The sequence below is a fragment of the Ambystoma mexicanum genome, chromosome 7q, assembly GCF_040938575.1.
Source record: "Ambystoma mexicanum isolate Mex_15411 chromosome 7q, UKY_AmexF1_1, whole genome shotgun sequence".
Lineage (NCBI taxonomy): Eukaryota > Metazoa > Chordata > Amphibia > Caudata > Ambystomatidae > Ambystoma > Ambystoma mexicanum.
Genome location: NC_090941.1, coordinates 814,259,088 through 814,284,801, shown reverse-complemented (window position 1 = coordinate 814,284,801; position 25,714 = coordinate 814,259,088). Strand labels below are relative to the sequence as shown.

The following is a 25,714-nucleotide window of genomic DNA, read 5'->3' as shown; positions in this document are numbered from 1 at the left end:
TTGCACCGAGGATTTGGTGGGGTAGACCTATATTGATTCCAAGACTTGAGATTCCCTAATACAAAAAAATCCCGGGGCTGGGGTTAGAGTCCTTGGTGGTTCGTTGACCAACCCCGACACTTGTTGGGGGACGTGGACGAACGCCCTACATTACAAGGGAAAGGGGGTTGAGGGGAGGGGGCAGAACGGGAGGCTTGGGATTGGGGGGGCGGGGGTGGAATGATTAGCGAAAGAGATGGGGAGGAAGGGGGGGAAACCAGTTCAAATCACAGATACTTGCTTGGCTGCGGGCTCTGAAACGCAGATGTTACGAGGGGTTCAAGGTGCACAACCCAAAAGACGATAATGATTGAAGGAAGGATAGGCACGCTGAACGTCAAGGGTCTTAACTCCCAAAACAAGAGGTCCCTCACAAGCAACATGTTCCGCAAACAACATCTAACAGTCCTCTTTCTACAAGAAACACACTACAAACGGGGAAGGGAATCCAGAATTAAGGGGAAGGACATTGGTTCCAATTACTGGGCCTCACATGCGAACTCCAAGAAGGAGGGGGTAGGTATTCTCCTGGGAAGGGCGTTCCATCTCACGGGGGTAGAAACTAAGAGAGGTTTTGGGGGACGATTCTTAGGCGTCAAGGGGTTCTGCGAGGGACAACGCATCACCCTGGCCACCTTATACGCGCCCAATTCAGGGCAAGTGCAGTTCCTCACTCGGATCTTTAATGTCATGGATGAATGGGCAGAAGGGGCCATGATACTGGGCGGGGATTTCAACCTGGTAGCTGACCCCCGTCTGGACTGGTGGTCTGCCAAGGGAAGGGGGCCCAAGGGGATTACCAAGGATAACCTGGCCCTGCCGGCCCTCTTGAGAGACCATTATTGGGTAGACATCTGGCACAGGGCATATCCGGGTCAGGAAGGTTACACCTTTTTCTCTCCCCCACACTGTACCTACACTAGAATTGACCTCATGCTAATTTCCGAGGAGGGGAACGGGGTGGTTCAACAGCCAAGGGTGGAGGCCATAACGTGGTGGGACCATGAATTGCTTGTGGCTGACTGGTCACTGCCTGTCGCCCCAAGATCCTCCCGTTGGCGGTGCAACGACACGCTTCTTAGGGACCCCGTATTCCGGGATTTTATGAAACAAGAAATGTCGGCCTACTTTGAGACGAATGATAATGGCGAGACCAACATGTCCACAGTATGGGAAGCCGGAAAAGCCACTTTTAGGGGTCTCCTCATAGCAGAGGGCTTGAGGCGTAAACGGGAGAGGGGCCTGATTGAGGACAAACTCTGTGCGGAGTTGGGGGTCTTGCGGGCTAGACTGGGCGTTCCCGGAATAGACAGAGAGGCACTCCTAGAGGAAATGCAGGGCAAAAGACAAGAGCTACACACGGTTCTTATAGGGGAGGTTATTAAGAAAATGCGGTACACCAAGTAAAGATACTATGAACGGGGAGACAGGGTGGGGACTCTTTTGGCACAAAGATCCCGGGGCTGCAGGGTGGAAAGGGGGGTTGCCCAGCTTAGCGATGGGGAAGGCAGGATTCACAGGGGCCGGGAGGAAATAGCGGACTGCTTCGCCGACTATTACAGCAAACTTTATTCCAGGCAAGCAGGCGAATCACTGGAAGATATCTCAGCCTACTTGGTGGAGCACCCCCTCCCCAAGCTATCCGACGAAGACATGGGGGCCCTTGAGGGGGAGATTTCAGAGGAAGAGGTGGAGAGCGCCATTAAGAGACTGAAGGCAGGAAAGGCACCGGGTGGGGACGGCTACACGGCTGATTTCTATAAACAGACCCAATCGATCTTGGTGAAGCCCATAGCCAAACTGTTCAATCAGATTAGGAGACGAGACTCAATTCCACCGACGTTTCTGCAAGCCCTCATCACCGTCATACCCAAGTCCAGTAAAGACCAGACTGAATGTGGGTTCTACAGACCCATCTCACTCCTTAAACTGGATGCCAAGAATTTTACCAGAATCTTGGCCTCCAGACTTGAGATCTGCCTTCCACGCCTGATACACCCTGACCAAGCGGGATTCGTCCTCAACAGGCAGGGCTCTGATAACGTACGGAAGACACTCCATATACTTGCCACAGTGGGGGTCCGGGACGAGGGGGCTCTCCTACTGGCTCTCGATGTGGAGAAAGCCTTCGACAGGGTTAGCTGGGCTTTCATGGGGGAGGTTTTCACATCTCTGGGGATGGGTCCTAGGTGGATGAGGTGGATGGCCGCATTTTACTCATCCCCCTCGGCTAGAGTGGTGGCAAACGGGACAGAATCGAGAGAGTTCCCCCTCCAACGTGGTACAAGGCAGGGATGTCCCCTGTCCCCGCTAATTTATGCACTAGTAATGGAACCATGGGCAATCTCAGTCCGCAATGACGAGGCTATTAGGGGAGTACAGATGGGAGACATGCAATGCAAAATCTGCCTCTTCGCGGACGACGCCCTACTCTATGTCACCAGACCGTCCCAAACAGTCCCCTGGTTATTACAGGGTCTCACGCGCTATGGAGAGTTATCGGGTTATAAAGTCAATCTGGATAAGTCAATGGCGTTTATGGGTGGGAACCTGTCAGATCCGGAGATGGCCTTTGTGAAAGGGCTCCCCTTTAGACGGACTGAAGAGGGATTCCGGTATTTGGGAGTACAGATTACATGTGACCTTGAGGAACTGTACACAGCCAACTTCCCCCCCCTCTGGTCCGCAATCAGAAGAGATGTAGAGAGGTGGGCGGGATCGGGGCTCTCCTGGATGGCGCGCCTTAACCTCATAAAAATGGTCTCCTCCCAAAGTTTTTATTTCTCTTCCAAATGCTCCCGGTGATAATCCCCAAGACCTTCTTTATAGAAACAAAGCGAGTCCTGCTCAACTTCCTCTGGTCGGGCAAAAAGCATAGGATCTCCTACGAAGTGTTGACTAGGGCTAAGGAAGATGGGGGAGTGGGTTATCCTGACCTGGAAACGTACCACAGAGCTTCTCAGTTGAGGGTTTTGGTTGATCACTTCTCCCCAGATACGAAAAAACAATGGGTTGCCATGGATAACAGGCCCCTTGCCCCTGTCACAATAGAGGAATGGCTTTGGGTCCCGAGGAAGAATATCCCCAGAAGCGTCCTGAATCATCCAATCTTGAAGGTGCTGTGGTCCCTGTGGGGAGAGGGAGGTTACTATCGGTGGCTCACGACGTGGCCATCCCCGTTGAGCTGCATTTGGGCCCATCCCTTCCTGGCCAAAATAGCAGAACCAGCGGCGTATCAGTCGTGGTTCGAGGCAGGGCTTAGCAGGACCGGCCATATTTGGGTGAAGTGTTCTTTTCTGCCTTTAAGTGACCTCAAGGAGGCCCTGGGAATTGGTACCCTGTCCCCCTTTCGCTACCTCCAGCTCAAGGGTGTCCTCACCGAGCCATCCTGGGGTGACACCCTCAGGAGGGATCTCACAGAGTTTGAAAAGCTTCTCCTATCTGCGAGGGGCTCTAAGGGGATAATATCTCGCCTTTACAAACTCTTCCTGTTCTCTGTCCCCACGGATCCTCAACCGGCACGTACACGATGGGGTAGGGACCTAGGAGAGGAGATTGATGATGAGAGGTGGGCAGAGATGTGCAGGCGGGCCAACGATCCACGGCCTCCCTCCAGTATCTCCATCAAGCCCTTAAAATACTACACCAATGGCATTACCCCCCACAGAGGATTGCCAGGATAAAACCAGGGTACGACACACACTGCTGGAAATGTAAGACCGAGATGGGGGACTACATCCACATGTGGTGGGGATGCCCAGTGGTCCAAAACTATTGGGAAAAGGTACTTGCCTGGATCAAAGGGGTGGACGGGGTTGAGCGGTCTTCCTGCCCTTGGCTCCTCCTGTTTGGAATCGACATTGGGGATGGTCAGGAGGGCACTCAGGACCATATGCTCCAAATCATTTTGGTGGCAGCCAGATGCTGCCTCACACAAAAATGGAAACGCCCGGAAATGCCGGGGGGAAAAAACGTGGGTGACCAAGGTGCGGGCCATAAATGACATGGAGTTTCTCACACACTTACTCGATGAGTCCAAGTCCAACATCGAGGATATCTGGCTCCCCGTTTTTGACAAATATGGCCGATCAATTTAACGCTCCGCGCCTGAGCCGGGGGTCTTCCCCCAGGGGTACTGGGCCATTGTACACTGACCTGATCATGAACTTCTCCCAGTTGAACCCAGGACTTCGGCGCGCCAAGTGCATTGTGTAAAGATACATCTGTCTCAGGAAAGTCCGTCAAACAAGCAACAAGCAACTAATGAGATCTTGAACTGTAGGGGGGCGGGGGGAGGGATGGGGGAGGAGGGGGTGGGGTGTTACCATTGTTTTTTTTGTTAACTCATGCTTACACATGCTATGTACTGTCGTACTACGTGGATAAAACTTAATAAAAATTGATTTAAAAAAAAAAAGCCTACTCGTCTGTATTTCTTGCTTGCAGCAATACACGTCCCCTGTAACATGAGTTACCGGGAAGAGTAAATCAAAGATCAATCTCGGGGGACCAGGGGGGTGTTGTGTGCAGCTGTGGTATCAATGAAGCCCTGTATGTATGGGTCAGCAATACTGTATTTTATCCTTCACTCTCAATGGCACCCCGTTCCTGTGCTGCCCAGGTGCCTGCCATAATGAGAGAATAGTCTGTTTAAGTTGTTTAGTTTAGTTAAGTTAGAAACATTGGGCCTCATTACGAGGTTGGAGGTTGGAGGTAGCCATGGCAGTTTTACCGGCATGGCTACCCCCAAACGCGGCCCCGGCTCCTGTGAAAATGGATTCCCTGGACCATTTCGACCTCAGCGGCCCCGGTAATTCCCCTTGCATGGTAGCTGGAGCCGGTAGGTCCCTATTCCCATTTGAGCCCTCATAGGACTCAATGGGAATAGGGAGGATGGTAGCAGTGGTACCGTTCATAACGGTACCGTTGCCACCATCTAGTCCTGCTCGGGGTTGCCGGTACGGCAACCTGGTCAGACCAGGTGGCTGCAAGGGCATCCTCGAACAGAACTCGTAATGTGGCGGTACGGTTACAATGGTGCTGCCACAGTCGTAATGAGGCCCAACGGTGTTTTATGCATGCCCAGACCTTCACTGCGAGGATGAGCCCAGCTGACCCACACGCATCAAGATTGACGGGGAAGAACCAGCCAATTACTGCTTAGCCAATATGTGTACTATAGGCATGTGATGATTTTAGTGTTTATAAACTCAAGTTTGCAAATGTAAGACCAGAGCGCTCTCGAGCAGCAGAGTCCTTTGCTGGCATTTGTATTTTGTATCATTAAACCTTGTTATCCTTGCAACGCTATATCTATGCCTATTTCCATAACGGGTTCTATTTACTCTGGAGTGTATGCATATAGGCACATGCCTTCAACGCACTGCTACTTAGTGACCGGTTTCTCTGAACTGAAGTTGCCAACAGCACGTCAAAGCACTCTGCTCTTTTCCCTCTCAATCCCACTAACACAACCTGAAATCCTCCTTCCTTTGCAGACCCGCCAGAGCGGCAAGAGACCACGCAAGTGGCAACAGTGCGTGGTACAAGACCCATTAACATTATCATCTTTGACTGTATATCTTTCTAAAAAAAGGATATGTTTTGGGATACAGTTTTTGCCTGCCTGCCATGCCAAAACAACACCCATTTGTGCCTGCATTGCTGATTTTTGGGACCCAGCTCCACAAACAATATCGGTTTTCTCCCTATCTTCATTTGCGGTTTCCATATCCTGACATGTTTGTTTGTTTTATTCATTTCTAATGCGCACCAGACCCGAGGGTAAACGGGCGCAGCAATAAGGGTATGCAAAGCTTACAATGGTTGCAAAGGATACAAGATACATTTTACATAATGAAATACTATAGACAGGATAGGCAGCAATACAGTCCATTATATACAGGTATTATACAGAAATGTATGATGAGTTATATATAGGATATGCCGTTAAATAATGCTTGCCGGTGGGTTATCATCAGGCAGAGCAGTACAAGGCCATTTATAGTAGACAATCTGTATCTCTAATAGAGGCAAGAGTATGGTGGGGGTTGCTGATTAGTTGATTGATTGCTTCAAGTGATTGATGTAGTTGGTACTAAATTTAAGGTAGGATTTCTCGGCACGTATAGTTTGGGGCAGTAAATTCCATACTTGGGCTGCCTGGATGGGGAAACTAGCACCTCCAGCCTTGGACAATTTAAATCTTGGGATGATAAGGGTATTGGCATAGGTGCTTCTGGAGGGTCTGGATGATTGTCTTTCTATTTACATGTAATTGTTTTGTCATCCAAACACTTTCAGGATCATGTTGTATGACATGTAAACTACATAAAGCAGACTAGTAACATTAGAAGTTATATGCTGTTGGGTAACCTATGTGCAATGTTACATGTTCATAAGGAGGTGTCGAACAATATAGAGTACACTTGGGGATATGTCTGTATCTGTTTAGTTTTCCTCTCTGTTCACTGCCTGCAAATTATGCTTTGTAGGCTGCATTTAGTAATGGCCTTTAGCAGGTGCAAAACTAAAGTGATTCCTTTAGGAATCCGTGTATTTTACACCTGCTTGAAAATGGCATGCATGTGTAAACCAACACACACTAATGAAAGAGGTCAGCATCACACAGACCTAATTGCTGCTCCGTGCCCCTCACTGTTCAAAATCGAAGCACAGGGGGAAATGGAGGGAAACGCATTGCTCCTGTTTTTACAATTTCATTTCCCAGTCCACCCAATTTAAAATAAGGGTGATTATCTTATATGTCTAATCTGGTCTAGTTCTTATTGCTACTCACGTCTGCATTCAGTACCCTCAAATATCTACCTAAGTTTCAATACTGTTTTTAGTGTCAATGGCCCTCATTACGACCCAGGCGGTAAGGGGTTTACGCCGGCGTAAACTTCGCCGACCCTTACCGCCTGAGTACGAGTTCCCGTAGCGCCATGGTGATTTTAACGCCTGCTTTTTGCAGGCGTTAAAATCCATGGCGCTAAGGGACCTTGATGTTAATTACGCCACCGTAATTTACGGTGGCGTAATTAACGCCTTCCCCACTCCCATTATGCCCTATGGGGCAAAAATGGGAATGGGGAAGGGTAAATGGGGATTGGGGACTTACCGCCCCGCCAAGGTCGGAATGGGGCGGTAAGTCTGCCAACCACCATGGCGGAGTTGGCAACTTAGCGCCATGGACCATGGTGCTCATAGCACCATGGTTCTCCGCCAAGGTCGTAATGAGGGCCAATGACATCATATTTTGTTTACGCCGATGATGAAACTTATTCTAAATGAGGCTACATCTGATGTGTGTTTGTCGATGGTATTTGGGGATATTAATTGCAAACCTGAGACCCATACAAGATTAACCAATATTTATTAGAGCATACAGAGAATGGCAGGTCCTTTGATCTCTGACTGACACACAATATTTGTTATCCCTAGTGTGGCCAAGCACTAGTACACATTCTCCTCTGAGCATTTAGTGCCTTGTCCCATGTAACTCATTGTCTGCTTAATAGCCATTAGGTGGGTCTATGTATCTGCTGTATAGTAGGTACATTGCCATCACTATGTTGGATCTTCGTCCATTCCCTATGAGCGTGGGGCGTCTATCAGAAATGCAGGACATTGTGTGACTAAAAGGCTTGCATGTATGATATATGACCTCATTTATCGGGTGTCAGTCACTGCTGCCCCATGCTGCGCGCTGCGAAGGCTTCGCCTCTTCTTGGCTGATGATGCTATTTTTTTGGTATTCTCCACCCCATTAGCTGCATGCTGGGACCCTAATACATATCAACGAGATATTCAGAAAAGACATCACTGAATACTGTGAAGCAGTAATAGGAAAAGGGAAGAAAATCATTTGACATGCTATGCACAAATGTTTCTCCAGATTACCATCACAAAAAGAAACCGTCTTCTCCTAATGTGATAATTATTGAACAGTGTGAACTGTTAAGGTAAGAAATGGAGGGTAGTTATTAGTAGTGTCATGTATTAAACAGTGCCTGCCCACGTACCTATGAAAAATTAGGACAGGTACACTTTTTTTGTTTGTTATTGAAACAGCATAGAATACATGTCATGTTAAGGAAACAAAGGCCTTACACGTCAAATAGGAAACGATGTTTGACAAGCAGGCCTCAGAACAAAGCTGTAAATACATAAGGGCGTTATTTATACCTAACATAATTGTCAAAACAGATTCATGACATTTTCAGTAATAACCACAAATGTCCCCTGCCTCTTCTCAAGAAAAGTAAAAGTAAAAACTGTGGAATGTACCAGACCAGCTAGCAGGGTATGTGCAGGGGATACAACAAAGGCTAACACCTGTGGACAAGGAGGAAGACCACAGGTGAGGATGATAACAAGCTTGACAACCCCAGAGCCTAAAACCCTCCCCCGGGCTGCCTCCTCACACTCCCACTGAAGCTTGTGTGTGGCATCAACAGCGGAACGTCAAGAATCCCGTTCTTTACTGAGGGTCTCTGTCTAGACTCAAAACGCCTCAACATCATCATTTTGGTTATGGAGAGTACCCTGAACAGCCATAGCACCTTGGGCTGCCAACATGTACTTTTAGGATCCAGATGATGTAAGAGCGTCACCAGGGGGAGGCGAGCAATCTCAGTTCCCAAGACGAATCATATTCAATCCAAAACCTCCCCACAATAGTGCCCACTCCAGCATTCAATGAATACGTGTCTCCATGTATCATGGACCTGCAAGTTTCCCCAAAGGAGACCAAAGTGTATAGGGGTCATGGTCATTACGAGTTGGGCGGTAAGGGTTAACGGTCACCAGTAATGTTGCCGGTGCCGGTAAACCCTTACCGTCCTATTCCGAGGTCCCTTAGCGGGTCCCAGCAGGAACGGCTTGTCTGACAAGCCGTTCTCTGTGGATCCCGTTAAGGGACCTTGGAGCTAATCACGGGCCCGCAATTTGCAGGCCCGTTATTAGCGCCTTACCCATTCCCATTGAGCCCTATGGGGGATCAAATGGGAATGGGGAATGGTCAACTGAATGGTCGGAATGTCCCTGTAAGTCCCCATTCAGCCAGACCGGACCCAGACCCTGGTTTGGAGGCAGCCGCTACCTCCAAACTAGTAATGACCCCCTATGTTTCTTAAGAAATTAGGGAGGAACATGCAGCGCCACTTTTCAGATTCTTTGGTAGCATTGTCTGTTGGTCCATTTTCTCTAGAGATGTTGTATTCATAACCCTAAAATACTGACAATCCTTTTGTTTATCAATTTGCTTTCCAATGGCACTCTGAAAGATGTTTATAACTGGCAAGATGTCTTCATTTACATGAGCATTGACAACAAATGTTTCTTAATGTGTTTATGGTCAGTGACACAACCTAGTTGGATTTACCTCACATGCCTGCCATATTAGAAAGCAATGTTTTAGTTTAGAATTGGACCTAAAAAACAACTATACTTGTAAACTGATCCGAGCATGCGGGCCATTCCCAACCCTCAAAACTCTCTCGCTCACATCCAAATGCCTCAACAATATAGCTCCTACCTACCTAGTGAATAGAATCAACAAGAGAACCTAACCCATCCCACAAGAACGACTAACGCCTTCTCCTAGCTGGTGCCTAGATATAAAAAGACCACAGCCGGCGGCGCCAGCTTCCCAGTCACAGCTGCTCAAACTTGGAACAAACTCCCCATAGAACTCAGAAAGGACCAACCTCACCCAAGTTTCAGGCGCAAGGTGCTCTCATGGATACGCTCCAATGACATCTAATGTGTTTCCCCTCCCTATCAGAACCACTCGTCCTGTACGACACCCTCCTGACCATGCCCTCATGCCAACCATGATAACCTGTGCCCTAGGGACCCAGAGACCCCGACCTCAGCTGCTAGTACCCAGCCACCTCACTGGACCCCACTGGGAACACAAACTATGATCGACTACTACCCCTACTTCTTAGCTCCTTCATGATTACCACCACCTGGCAATCAACTGCACAACTATATTCAGACTGCAGCGTTATTGATCTGTCCCACGACCTATTTCCTTGCTTCCTACACCTGCATTAACTGTATAAGCACTTGCCGACTATAATGTTGTATAACTGTCCCTATTGCCTATTTTTTGTGTGTTCACTATAGCTAAGTTCTCAAGTATACTTGTAATGCTTGCGCCCGGCTACCTGCGGGTTTGGTTTCGCGCTATATCAAATAAACAAACAAACAAACAAACAAACAAACTCGTGCATTCCATACCTTTAGAGATAGCACTAATAGTAGCTTTAATTAAAATATGCAATTTGACGAACACAGATAGACCCCAGGACAGTAAAACAAAGATCCAAGTTAAGCATATCCAGTAGTGACTCCCTGAGTACTCTGCCCTCTCTGGAATCCATACTCTGAACTCTCCTTTGCAAATATTCTCACCCATTACCTACTTTGTTGCTACTGTCTCCTCTACCATACTCCCTATGTCCTCAAAGCTCATCCTGGACCAGTCACTGCACGCTGTCCACAACAGAGTGCCAGGGTGTTCAGGACATCTTATCGCAAGCATCTTACCTGAAGGTCACCTCACTAAGGCATATCACCTTAGTTCACCATTGCTGTCCAATTAACTCTATTTTCAAAATTATGCAGGATTACTGACAGTGAAGCTGGTCAATACCCGTTATTGACTTTGATCGAACCATGGATCCCCATATGCACATTAGTCAGAGTGCATTATATTCCACATTATGAAAGCTCACATTTCTAAAAACATGTATTTTCTAGGCACATGGCCATCACTTGTAGATTCAGCAGAGAAGTCGGTTTTCAGTAACGTGATATTTGAGAGACAGGTTCTGCCGAAGGGACACATAAATGTCATTACAGAGCATCTCGCTAATAAGAATAGTTTTACTTTCAAAATGCAGTGCTGGACCCAAATTAAAGGAATGGCATCACAGAGTCAGGCTATCAGCAGAGTCTAAAATTGTGGCAGAACATACAACTTCTTTTAAGAAATCCTTGCCCTGATTCCACAAACTGAAAGTATGATGAGAGGTCGGTCATCAGTTATGTATCAGGGAACTTGATAGCTAACAGTTTGACAGAGTGTGCAGATGTAGGGATGCTAGTGTTCCAATGAGTTATTAGGGAACCTTTTCCCCATGATGCGATGCCATTGGTTCTTGCCAGTATACGCAGGATGATGGTGCAGAGTAGAGTCCCATGGAAGCCTATGTTACAATGCTCCCAGGCACTACTTTAAGCCATTTCTGGTCCTGAAATCAGGAGGGACCAAACTGTGAAGAACACCCTCAGATTGAAGTCACAAGTCTGTTGCTTGAGACCCTTCCCACACAAAGGCCAGGTATCAAGAGTGATGCTTCGCTGTCAAGCCTCTGGCCTTAAGGAAATCGAGTGTGCAAAAGCTGATGACCTGGCTACACAGCATGTAGTAAATATTGCACAGAGTTTCAGCTCCTGACAAAGTGATATCAGCACCAAGAGGACTTGTTACAGATAATACATTCTCTCTCTCTCTCTCTCTCTCTCTCTCTCTCTCTCTCTCTCTCTCTCTCTCTCTCTCTCTCTCTCTCTCTCTCTCTCTCTCTCTCTCTCTCTCTCTCTCTCTCTCTCTCTCTCTCTCTCTCTCTCTCTCTCTCTCTCTCTCTCTCTCTCTCTCTCTCTCTCTCTCTCTCTCTCTCTCTCTCTCTCTCTCTCTCTCCCCCCCCCCCCCCCTCCCCCCCTTGGCTGCCTTGAACCCCCAACAGCCCTCTCCTCTGACAATTGTTCAAATGCTTTGGGATGTTGATTACATTGGCAATTAAATCTAGTCGATTAAGTAGTACTGGCCATAATCACATTATGTGCAATAAAAAACAGGGGAACAAATATGCCTTGATCAGGGCTAATCATAGGCTCACAAAACTACTTGGTACATGGTTACATTACACTGGCTCATTGAACTAGCCCAGCTCAATATACCTTTGCACGGTTTTATGGTTCACTGAATGACGACTAGGTGCACCGGACGACGCCTTGCCACCAGAGACACCTTATTCCTGTCTTGGATTTAGATTTTTCTTTCATTATTTCTTATTTCCATTGTGTCCAATGGAAGTGAACCAAGAATGCAACTGACAGAATGCAATTCAGGGTATTCTGGAAGTCCCAAACTGTGGCTTGGTGTACACATGTTAAACATAATGATTATCTTAGTGATGCCAATTTAATAAGCATACATATTTTGCATAAGCACAAGACAACCATTGGCCCAAAATGGCTTCCGCCTCTTCTTTTAAACTCCTTAAAGTAGTGTTACACAATCATCAGCCTAAAACGATAGAGCTGGATCTGTATATATCAGCAGTTGGTATATGCAGCTCTCCTGTCAAAAATTGTGACATTTCAGGTCCATTTCAGTGAAAATATTATGAAATAATCTACTTCAAGCATTTGTTTTGCTGCAAAAGGCCAAAGAAGTACTATGCCCCCATTGTGTAATCTGTTTGGTATCTCTTTACTGAATACCCAGGTAAAGTGGAGAGAGGATAAAAGTGGCGAGGAAGGAGAGAGTCCTGTATGTCAAATAAAAGGTTTCTGTGGGTCAGTTGTGAGTTTCTAATTTATAGGAATATCAGCGGCTATTTTGTAACACGCAAGGAGTAAATCTTTGCTCAGGAATTGGCCACGGTAATGCAAATAAACACCCACCCATGCATCAATTAAGCAATATGCCCCTAGTGGCGGGGGCATTACCGAATCCGATAATGCACTGAGGCCCATAATTAAATGCCAGAGCGAACCGAGGGCCTTAAAGAAGGCCCCAGGGCATTACCGGACTCGGTAATGCCCTGCCGCTCGGTGCATATTGCTATTAGTACCCCGGTCCAAGACCAGGGTACTAAAAGCTTTTTGGACAGAAAAAAAAAGAATGACACAGAAAATGTTTACCGGGAAGGGAAAACAGAGTCTGTTTTCTCTTTCCATGGCGGCCCTCGGGAGCGGACGCGCTGGGAACAGAAAAGAGAGTAAGTGGGGTTGGAGGGTGAGGGGAGGAGGGATGGAGGTAGAGAAAAAAAATAAAAAAAATAAAAATTTCCTAAATCCCCAGTGGGGGACGATGGGATGGCAGCCTCCAGCCTTGTGGAGGCTCGCAGCGGGGATGGCCCGCTTCGAGCCTCCTCATTGGCTCAGGGGCTGCCATGCCCCCCACCGTGGACAAAGTGGCTGGAATTCCGGCCGAGAATCAATGGATTCTCGGCCGGGTAACGACACGGCAAGAGTCAATCACAATGTGTGTTACATTCCGCTTGACTCTCGCTGGGTACTGATGACATTTATGGATATTCAGAAGCATTTCTCATTCCTCTGCCTAGTAACTTTCACAATTCTGCTCTCATTTCCCCATCTCACAGAATATTATAATAACTTCCTAATTCAGAGTTTCCTGGAACAGTGTATTGTGCATGTTTTTATTGTTGGTCGAATTTCTGCCTAACCAATAGTGCAAAATGAACTGAATGCAGTATTCTGGATTTGCGAATACTCCTTAAAGTCTGTGGAATTCACAATATGTGGTTGAAACTATTATCTGAGGTTTGTTGGGCGGCTCGAGTTTGGAGAGTCAATCAGAACAGCAAAATCTCTCTCAGAAATTGGGCGAGCCAACTAGCGCCCTCTCTAGAGATGTTTGGTGGTAATATAACAGGCCCACTTGGTTTGTGTGCATGCTATTAGATAGGATTACAGTACACACTTGGAGAGAGAAGGAGGAATTGTGCTTTAATCATTCAGACCACAGTTTTGTGAAGTCCCTTAAATTCGTGCTCACTTATGTGAACACTGGTTGACACCCTTTTTGATTCATTGTTCTTTTTGTATCTGCTCCTCTTACCTTTTTTTCTTTCCACCCAAAAAAGAATACCAACCCTTTCTGAAACCCTTCCATTGTGTGTGTGCTATGCATGGAGGTAACTTGGCTTCACTCTTCCCTAGCATTAGCAACGAGACAATGGGCCTCATTACGAGTTTGGAGGCAGCCATGGTGCTATTAGCACCATGGCTGCCTCCAAAATCGTGTCCGGGTCCGGGGTCTGTGAATGAAGAATTACGAGGTCATTCCAACCTTGGATAGGGCTCAATCGGAATGGGGATGGAGCTAATAACGGGCCCGTTAATAACGGGCCCGTTATTAGCTCCTTGGTCCCCTTGCGAGACTCAGAAAGGACATCTGGTTTTACAAGACATCTGTTCTGGGTCCCGTGAGGGAACCTCGTAATAGGGCGGAATGGGTTTACCCCACCATTACCGGTGCCGGTAAACCCATTCAGCCAACCTCGTAATGAGGCCCAATGTCACATATGTAGACTGTACCCTCACATGCCAACATTGTATGTATTCTCCTGCCTTCAGCTAACTTTGATATTTTCATTTTATTATTCTAGTCAAAAATGGCATACACCATTACATTAAATACATGTTAATCCTCCGGATATCTGCATCCAAATCTGCGAAAGAAATACTACATGCATGTTGATCATGTATGGGGATCAATGGGAGTTTCTCCGAAGTTGAATTAGGGATAATATGTGCAAAAGTCGACACATGTTGTCTTCAGACAATTGCAGTCAGTGAATGTAATCTCCTGCCTCCTAAATTCTCTATTTTGTTCCTGAGTATTCGCTCCTACGCTGTCCCACAAAAGATGGCACACAAATTTAGAAACACTGAATAGTAATTTCCTGCCTGTCCCCAAACTATTCTGGAATGTTCTTCTCGTTGGATAATGACAAGAAATGTCCCTTGTTTGTTTCTCTTGCAAGGCAGTCTGTAGAGATGCTAGAGATGCGTCCTCTCCTCAGTCTGCCCTCATGTATGTTCAACCCCTCCTTGACTTCCCACCATATGTCAAATCTCCTATCCAAGCTATTATTGTGGGGCCACCCCTTCACCGTCCATTCCTTGATCAACTTGAGCTCCTCATCAGAATCTTCCCCCTGCAACCACTTCTCTTGAGCAACTGCCTCATTAACTTCAGCTACCACCGATTCTTCCACTGTTTCATCCTCCACCATCTCAGTTTCACTCAAGGGCATCCTTGACAGGCAATCTGCTCCAACGTTTTTCTTCCCAGGCAAAAAACTCAGGTCAAAATTATACCCTTGAAGACCTAATCCCCACCTGCTTATCCTTGGCGAACCCAGAGCCCACCTTCGACTCTCAAACAACTGCACTAATGGCTTATGATCAGAGCGAATTACAAATCGCCTGCCCCACAAGAAAAATTTAAAATGCATGACTGCCCAGAACATGGCCAATACTTCTCTCTCGATCACTAATACTCCGCCCCTCTCAACGCTCTTGAAGCAAAATCAATAACTCTCTCCTTATTCTCTTTGTCCAATTGTACTAATGTGGCTCCCAACCCATTCAGACTTGGATCTACAATCAGAACTGTTTTGTCCATGGGATTAAACCTCCCAATAGACGCTGCTTTACTGATTGCTACCTTGATATTTTCAAATGCCCCTCTACACTCTGGAGACCACTCAAACCTCGATCCTTTCTTAAGTATCATTCTTATGGCAGCCGACATTATGGCAAAATCTTTCACAAATCTATGGCAATATTCCGCAAGGCCTAAAAAAGACCTCACCTGGTCCTTGTCAGTCGGCACAGGGGCTTTTTCCACAGTCTCTACCAAACACCTTTTTGGCCTCACACTCAGTTCATCGATCTCATGTCCGAGATACTCCACCTTCCCCACCGCAATCTTACACTTGTCCCTTCTCACAGTCATACCAGCTTTTGACAATCTTCCCAACACTTCCTTCAAAATCTCATCATGTTCAGACCTAGAACTCGCAAACACAAGCATATCATCTTGAAACACCACAATGTTCTTCACACCCTCCATAACTTTGTCCATCACTCTCTGAAATACGGCCGCTGCCGAGGCAAGGCCGAATGGCATTCTTCGATACTTGAAAGTTCAAAAAATTGTAATGAACGCCGTCAAATGCTGACACTCTTCCTTCAATGGGATCTGATGATAAGTCTGAGAGAGGTCAATCACAGAGAATACTCTGGCCTTATCGAGAGTTGACAACTTGTCTCTGATTATCGGCAAAGGGTGCCTGTCCACAAGAATGTTCCTGTTGATGCCCCTCATATCTACACAAAGTCTTATATCACCATTTGCCTTGGCTGCCACGATGACTGGCGACAGCCATTCTGAACTCTCACTTTGCTCAATAATCCCTTTCTGCAATAAGGACTCAATCTCAGTCTTTAGTCTCTCTCTCAGGTTATGAGGTATCCGTCTCACTTTATGCACTTTGGGGACTGCTCCTGCCTTCAAGCAAATCTCATGTTCAAAATCTCTAACCATCCCCAATTCTCCCTTAAAAACCATCGGGAACTCTTCTTTCCACCTGTCATGAATCTCAGCTACTGAAACTGGCTCCTCAGCACTTTCTTGTATCCTGATACCGAGTATGCGCTGTTCCTCCCAGCCTAGCAAGGACGAGCGACGTATACTTCTGAATCACAACTCCTGCCTTTATATTTAATCACTGCTTGGAATTTGCCCAACATGTCTATCTTGACATTTCCATAGGCATATGGCTCTATGCTGTGCTCCTTCAACTCGCCCACTTTTCTTTGCAAACACACTTCATATGTCTTTCTTGAAATCAGGGTCCATGGAGAGCAACTATCCACTTTCAAAGCCACCACTCTCCCGTTCATCATAAATACATCGGTTGGTGCACTACGTTTGCCGGTCACTTCCGAGACCTCCAGCACATGTTTGGACTGAGGTAGTTGAACAACATCTGCATTCTCCTCCTGCTCCGAGATCCTTGCACCCGACCCAATGCATTGCACTTGCCCTGATTCCCTACACACTCTGGCGGAATGTCCTTTCTCTTGCACTTGAAGCAGAAAATACTCTTTGCAGGACAAAACGCACTTGTGAAGATGTGGCGATTGCTGCCACATTTGTAGCATTTGACTTCCTTGCTCAAATTCATTTTCTTGAATGCTCTCACAGCCGCTACCTCACCCTCTGGTTTATCACTCTTCATTGTGGACATGTATTTGTGGGTTTGTTCCATTCCCTGGGCAATCTCAATTGCCACTTCCAGAGACACATCCTTGGTCAACAACCTCTCCTGTATCTTCACGTTATTAGTACACCGTACCAACTGATCCCGTATTAACGAGTCAGCCAGCACTCCGAATTCACAGTTGTGACTTAAGGATCTTAGCGCTGCCACAAAGTTTTCCACTTGCTCCTGTGGTTCTTGAACTCTCTGAAAGAATTTGTGTCTTTCAAATGTAGTGTTCTTTTTCGCCTCAAAGTGAATTTCTAGTTTTCTTTCAGCTATAGTGTATTGGTCCATGTCACCCTGACCCTCTAGTGGGGGCTGAGGTAAACCATCATAGACACTACGACTCTCAGTGCCCAGTTTGTGCAGGAGAATTGCTCCTTTCCTCCCTGCAGCAAATTTGTCACCCCCAATTGCCACCAGGTAGGTATCAAAAATGTTCTTCCACCTGTCCCACCTTATGGGTGGTGCACCCGGCTCAGATAAGAAAGGCGGGGGCGGGCCATATTAGCTGCAGCCATAATGAACAAAAATTGTCTCTAGTTCCACCAAGGAAGCCTTGGATTTTCTTGTCAGTTCTCTCTTCCTTGACTCTTTTTAGCAATTGTCTCTCTAGATATGTCAGCACTAATTCCACAGCACTGTTCCACTATACAATATCCTTCATATTCATGAGCTGCGATTATGCTTGCTTAAAGCTTCTAGGCTTTCAAACTCTTTTGTTTTCTTTCTTGTGCCGGTTGGGCTTGTGTTTCCCTATGCGGAGGGCGGGTTCACAATACGTCCTGAACCGCCACCCTGTGTCTGCCCTTGCCTCCCCTGTCTCTCCTCCTCTTCCTCTTCACCTCTTCCTTCTGTGGATGCGCGGCCAGGGGAGCGCAGCCGAAACCTGGAAAACGGCCCCGGCGGCTCCAGCAGCGCTGCGCTGCCACTCCACGCCTCCCCGGGCCATCAGCCTTCCGCGCTGGCAAGGCCTTCGAGGGAGGGGCTCGGGTGGCGCTGCGGCTGCTCACAGCGAGTCAGCGCGGACCGCGGACTGGCTGAGAGCCGTGGCAAACCCCCTCATCTCGTCACCCATGTAAAGATGGAGAGAGGCACTCGTAGCTACTCAAGGTAAGTTTTATTATAACGGGGCCCGCCGTGCCCAACTACTTAACATCGCCTCCAACGGTTTCTCCGGTCACGCGAACCAAGCTCCGAACGAATACAAGGATAATGGTTTGCGTGCCCCAACATTCCGAAGGACGCATCTCTAGCATCTCTACACAAACTTACCTTGAGTAGCTACGAGTGCCTCCCTCCATCTTTACACAGTCCCTGGGATGTCCTCCTCCCTTTTAATTAGTCAAGATCGCACACACATGGCCTCATTACGACCCAGGCGGTAAGTTACCGTCTGGGTCGTACCCTTACCACCATGGTGTAAACTATGTTTACACCATGGTGGATGGCGGATTTACCGCCCCATTCCAAGGTGAGTGGGGCGGTAAATCCCCATTTCCCATTTTACCCTTCCCCATTCCCATTTTTGCCCCATAGGGCATAATGGGAGTGGGGAAGGCGCTAATTACACCACCGTAAATTACGGTGGCGTAATTAGCACCATGGTCCCTTAGCGCCATGGATTTTAACGCCTGCAAAAAGCAGGCGTTAAAATCACCATGGCGCTAAGGGACCTTGTAATCAGGCGTTAAGGGTCGGCGTCATTTACGGCGCCGTTAACCCCTTAACGCCTGTCTCGTAATGAGGCCCACAGTCCTGAACCTTAATCTTATAACTGCTGCCAGCCAAAGGCCAATATTTCTTATTTCAAAGTTCTGTCTTCCCCTCAGCATAATCCTCATTCAATTTCGTAACCCTCCACCACAAAACGAATTCAAACTGCAATGTTCTTTACTACACACTGCTACTCTAGAACCCTCCTGCCTGCACCAACAACCACATATTTCTTCTATAACCCCCTCACCTGAACATCGAAGACAATTCAGGAAAGTTCAGCTTGGTGGAATAGCCAGAAATGCAGGCGACTCAGAGTTTACCCATACAGGGTTGCCTGCTCTAAGTTACTAGAAAACATAAAGCAGCTGTCTCTGTGTTCAAACATAGCCTTATACTGGGAATATTAGCGTTTTTAACAATGCATGTCTGCAGTGCTGTAGGCGCTGCAGGATTCTCCCCCGCCCGCCCGTTAGGAGGAAGAGATCATTTATTTACTAAGGCTGTCATTGGTGATTAATGGAGGATTCATCACCCGACACAGAATTCTCCCACTTGATATGCCTTTGAAGTGAGAGGGAGCTGCTCTGTTTATTTTATGACATGCATTATCTTCCAGGAACACAGATCCTGCAGGGTTGCTGTTTGATGAAATGATATGGTCATCGCCTGAACATGAAGCATTCAGATTGCAAATAAGGAGACGAGCAGTGGGAGTCTCCCGGGATGCCTCCACGAGCTGTCAGGTTTAACTTCACCTTTGTTGGCTTAGTAATAATTTCCATTTCAGTACCAAGGGGATTAAAAAAAAAGACAAAAAAAAGGTAGAGTACAAACTCAAGGGCAAGCAACAAAGCAAGGTGCAGAATCGTTGCATGCATTTTGATGGAAAGGCAACTAAACCAGTACCAGATAATAAATACCAAGATCAGATCCAGAAAGCAAATGTGCACGGCTCTAACATGCACTCTTCGTGTATGACATATGTGAGTGTTTTAGTTTTGGTTCCATTTTCTAATCTGTTGATTTTTAAATAAATTAAATATACATTATTCATATATGATTAATCAAGACGTATCTCTCATTTCATTTCTAAACACTATTATGGTGATGAATGTATATGTTGGCACAGTCAAGTTGTCTCTGTGTTTCTTGCTGTTATATTTTCAATGAGCCACACACACTGATTTATGTCTTTATATGCATATGCTTTTAGGTGCCTGGTTTCATGGAATGCACATGTTAGGTAAGAAAATCAAAATAGTCACACTGTGTGAAACTACAGAACACGTATCGACTTGGAATTAGGTAACCCACCTTTTGGTATAGGCCTGTTCTACACATGTTGGTAGTGTGACTGAGCAGCCAGGCATACCTCAAGAAGGGTAAATGTGAGCTGTAGAGCTGTAGCAATGAAATTCACAAATGCAAGTAGCCAAGTAACACTTACACCCACGGTCTCAGTTATAGATAGTTATTTATTTATTTAACATCAATTTTTAAATAAGCGTCCTTTAAAAAGGGCAAGATATGTTACAATGAAATATACTTTAAAATACTTTTCCAGAATCAGCACAAGTTAGTCCTGCTTCTGGCGTATCCTTAGGAGACTCCTGGAGCTTCTGGCCCGATTGCAGACGTTTCATTCAACTACAGATTTCTCATCCCTTGGCACTCGGTTCTTGCAGCAGCGAAGAAGTACAGCCAATGCGGGAAGATGGTCCAGTGGAGTTTGTCTCGTGGTTAGTTGGTCCCACCAACCGAAGGGAAGAAGTCGTCCCTTCAGGATCTATGGTTTAATAAAAAAAATGAACACAAGAGAAATGATTGTTCTATGATCTGAATAGGTTGTATGGGGAGATACATGTGGTATTAGCATATTGTTTCAATCCATTCCTTTACTCTGATCTCAAGGAATGGCATCCATAGTACAGACTTAGGGGTTTGTAGAACTATCCCATTAGAACTGCTGCCTTCAAGCCAAAATGACAATCTTTTGAGGAATGGCTAAGTGGGACTCCTTAACATTGCTACATAATCATTGTCTGTATTGGGGCATTTCACATAATGCACAGGTGGTAGGAAGGAGTTACCCGAAAACACATCCCTTCAAATAATGATATAAAAATGACTCATTTCCTTACAGTTCCAATCACGCACTGAATGCAGAACGGCTAAGCACGCCAATAATTACAACACCTGTTGCTGCACTGCTTTGAAGCCTGCGTAATCCAGTATGATGTGGTACATACAATGGCCCTCATTCCGAGTATGGTGGTATGGGATTCCGGGCACCGGTAAGGAGACCAGTGCCGGTAATCCCTTACCGCCCTACTACGAGGTCCCTTAGCGGGTCCCTTCCTTAACGCCTGGTCTGACCAGGCGTTAAGGACGGGACCTGTTAAGGGACCTGGGTGAAAATAATGGGCTTGGCATATGCCGGCCCATTATTTGTACCCTCCCCATTCCCATTGAGCCCCACGGGGCTCAATGGGAATGGAGAATGGTTTGGTAAATGGGGATTTACCGGTCCCTCCAAGGTCGGAATGGACCGGTAAGTCCCCATTGAACCAAACCAGAGTCTGTACCGGTATGGGAGGCAGTCATGGCGCAAATAGCTACCACCATACTTGTAATGTCCCCAATGTATTATTATTAGTAGTAGTAGCAGCAGTAGTATTAGTTATTATCATTACTGCTACTACTACTGTCATTGCTTGCATTGCAAGCATAACTACTACCCAACCAAAAAGGATTAACTTGATGGATCTTTGGCTTAAAACGTTCAAACACCTGGACTGCAGGTTGTGCATAAAATAGCACACAGAACAATGCACACAAACAACTGTCTCCTGGAGTTTACATACTAGGTCCTATTGCTACACATGTCATACTCATTTCCAACATGTGTCCTGGAGGTTACACAAGGTGGTGTGTGTACAAATTATGAAGCACACACACATTAAATGCTATTGAACTCACTTGCCTGATCACTCACTGGAGATCATGTTGATGAACTTGGAACAATAAAAGATCAGTCAGTAGCAGAGAGCATCTTTCTCCCACTCATCGATACAATATCTCCCACAGGTTGTACACAGATTTCTTCAGCAGGCGATAAAGCCACTGAACAACTTGACAAGTTGCCCCCTAAAACCATATTTGGAAAGTACAACTTGCTTGAACAGAAGTCAGGAACTAGTCTTTGGCAAGGCGTTTCTTCCCATGGATTGTGGTTCAGCTTAGAAACGTGTCATGCTAGGAGTGATGTGAAGCTTAGCTGGTTAAAACCTGAGGGTCTGGTTATAAAACAACCTCTACTTTGAAAGTACATTTCTCACATTGGTCCCTATAAATCGTAATCATTTCTACCACACGTAGTTTACAGAGAGCAGTAATTCTAGCACATATGACAGTCAGTACCAAATACCTACAGTTATCCATTCCTTCTTCAGTATGTGACCCAGAGTGAAGCGCCTTGGCATGCGTTGATTGGCCATAGCAAAGACAGATTGTGATTGGGCAGTCATGTAGAATGCTCTGCATCATCAAAGCCTCCCTCGGATGTGGGGGCAGCTGCATGCCCTGCCCTGCTCCCAAGTCATGCTGATCTGGCAGTGATGGGTGCAGTGTGTGCAAAGAAAGCAGCAATGGGTGCATTCAGCAGTTAAAAGACTAAAAGAGACACATCTAAAGTGTGATGCTTGGAATGCACGAGTTGCGAGTAGCATCGCAATTAGGGCATTAGTTCACAGCATCTATCTTTGCAAAGATGTGGTTCCTGCAAACTGCACAATCTGATCAGCAGTTTTGAAATTCAGTAAAAAATAATGTCTAGTTAATGGCAATCCACAATTGCCTTTTTCCCATAAACATTGATTAAAATTCCCTTATACAAAATTCTTAGCAAAGAAAAAAAAAATCTACCAACAGTATCTAAATCGTGGACTGTAAAACCTAGAGACCTGAGTCGGAATGCCAACTCTCTTACCTGAGCACACTCTGTGATCATGGGAAAATCATGGTGTCTCCCTGGATCAGTATGTGCCAACATTGGGTGAGTTTGGGAATGTGCAGGTATTATGCACTATATAAACAATTCACCGTTTATAAATGATCAATGTAGTCGAATGAAACCCATAAAACTCCAAAATAATGTAAGATAGCACCACAGGTGGTACTCCTGGGCCTCATGAACGTCAGGTGGAGGCATACAATGGGCACACCTTGCCGCTCTCTCACACTGATGCACTGATACATGGCAACATGAGCAATGCTTTCACAGGGATCGGCGTGCTGCTGCAATCCATGGTTAGCGTGCTCTCTTACCATTACGTGGAGTTCACACATGTTCAGGGCATGGGGGAGGAAAGATACACAGTTGTGTTCGCTACAGGAAGCCAGTACATGTGGGGCGCAAACCATTGCATATACTGGGAAACTCAGTGCCTACAGAAGGGGTCTGCAACCTTTGGCTCCCCAGACGTGTTCCTATTAGACCTTGCCAGCATAGCCATGGGCGAGGAATTATGGGAGTGGTAGTCCATGTCACTCTTATTGTGTGATGTGTGGAAGCCAGTGTAATGTTGCAGGGTCGAAAATGAGTGTTAGATGCTGCACCCATATTAGCAATTATATAAGAACCACACCCTTCCTAAGTGGTGGGTGGTGATGTACAACACATACTGATTGCCTAGCAAGTCCACAAGTACCCATAAGGCTCTGCAGTGGAGAAGTACACCACTGGCTAAAGCAAAGGTACACCCACCTAAATGCCTGCATTACACCATGACGGTGAGTTTAGCTTCCCAAGAACCCGAATGGCGACCATGTGACTGCTGAGTCCATAGTTTTAGTACCACCAGGTGGGATGGAAGACTCCTTAAAAGGTGGTGGTCTATGTCACATGGGTGAGCTGAACACTATTGCATCGCCCCCTGGATGTACTACTAGGAAGTGCATTGTCAAGCTGAGCAGACTAAATGTATCGTACTCACTTTTCTGTGGAAGGTCCATTGTGTAAGGAAGTATACAAACCTTGAGGTTTCTTTGCTTGGGGGGGGCACATTTTTGGGGTGAGTACGCTTAAACCTTACCTGTGCCTTTGCAGCATATCTCACTGTTGAAATATTTGGTGGCAATCTGCGGGTTTCTGTAGATATTTTAGCCCTCTAATGACAGTCCATCTCAGGCCAGACCACTAAGATGCACACAGAGGCAACTGATATCAGCAGGCCCATTGCCACCTTAAGTGAATGTGTCCTTATATTGCTGATGTGCATGGTTTTGTTTCCAATAAACAATGTCCCAATTTGTCAGGGGCCTACCCGGGCATAACCAATGCAATTTCTGTTATTGGCCCGTGTACCTTTCGACAGGACCGGTGCCTGCACTTACATTCTGCACAGTCTGCCATCTTGTAGTCTGTAAATCATGGAAAGCATTAATTATCATTTTGGAGCCTTTTGATAAATGACTGCTAGCATTGCTGGGCCTGTAATATCATGTGATCAGTAGGCAGGTGGTGAAAGATCTAACTATGTCACAGATGTAGGAAACGTCGGGGAAAGGGAGAGCAGAAGGGCGCATGCCTGGAACAATTCTAATGATATGTGTACAGCCGTTTAATGATACAAGATACTGCCACTATACTGCATTTTATGTAAAGAACTTTGTCTCATCACTCACAGTCAATCAGCCATATAAACCAGGGTCAGAGGGCACAGCTTAAATAAAGTGAAACTCGGCAGTGCAGGCTTCAGTTTGAAGAAGGTATGCCCATATTGCCATTGTTTGCACTTTTGACCCATTGTGCACTTTAATTCAAAACGTTATGCTGTGCAATGCAGGATAATATAGTGCAATTTGGCACAAAGTAACGGCATTGTGCTCAGTAAGGCACTGTACAATCTCCCCATTTGACCCTGTTCATTCATCCTTGTAGGTTTACTGCAGAGGTTGCCCTTGGTAGAAAAGGCAACTTCACAATTAGAGTTATGAATGGAAACAGGTTTTCCTAAGCTGGAGTTGGGTGCAAGCCCTTTCTGTCAGTCAGGATGCTCGAAGCAGCTGAGCACGCTCCAGGTAGTGCAGTCAGACAGGATGACTAAGCACATTTTGAGGGGAAGTAGGAGTTCTGTCAGAGGTATTCCCAATCAAATATTTCTTAGTTATTTTCTTGTATGGCCATTATCAGAATCACATATGATCTCACAACTATCCTACTTAAGACACATACTGTTGTATAAGCATTGAATAAGAAAATGCGTCTCACTTACGTTGTTTTAAAGTCCGATGTCTTGTTCCCAAAATCTCAATAGTTTGCCACAAGTTTTTTTTTAGCTATGTTTACATGGTATGAGGCCTTTTGTGTGTTTTCAAACGCCATTGTTAAATGCGTGGCCCAAGAGGAAACACTGGCAAATGTTTTCAAACATTTTGTACTTATTCATCCACTTTCTTGAAACAAACACATGAGGCACAGATGGATACGGGCAACTGCAAATAAACGCAAACTCTGTGGACACATGCACTACAAAGGCAGCATTCGCAGTTGAAATCTGACCAGTTACAGGCTAGGATTGATGTTATAGCAGGACTGATGTGAACAACCCTGAGTCTTTCCTTGTCAGCTTGAAATTTCCTGTTTGCTTGTGAAACGCTCCCGGCTTGCCGTGGGTAAATAAAATGGTGTGTTCTTTGCACAATTGTGTGTCTCTATCCAGGAATGGCTATTATGGGTTACGACTGAGAAATGACATACTTTACAGAAACATAACTTTTAAATATTCTTTCGGGTTTCAGTTCATTACATTTAACACAAGGTAGCAGAACTCTGCACATTCTTAGAAAATCAC

At 46.1% G+C, this 25,714-nt stretch overlaps 1 protein-coding gene across 6 annotated transcripts in view; it reads left to right on the top strand.

Annotated features, from left to right (window-relative positions):
• CNTN5 (contactin 5) overlaps positions 1–25,714 on the top strand; it is a 3,106,629-nt gene that overhangs the window by 615,399 nt on the left and 2,465,516 nt on the right. For 3 of the 6 annotated variants that reach the window (XM_069639123.1, XM_069639125.1, XM_069639124.1), the window contains one exon: positions 19,477–19,603. The exons of the other annotated variants lie outside the window; for them this stretch is intronic. In XM_069639123.1, the coding sequence (XP_069495224.1) occupies positions 19,584–19,603 (20 nt within the window). In that variant the 5' untranslated portion in view covers positions 19,477–19,583. The remainder of the gene's footprint in view (positions 1–19,476; positions 19,604–25,714) is intronic. 6 annotated transcript variants of the gene reach the window in all.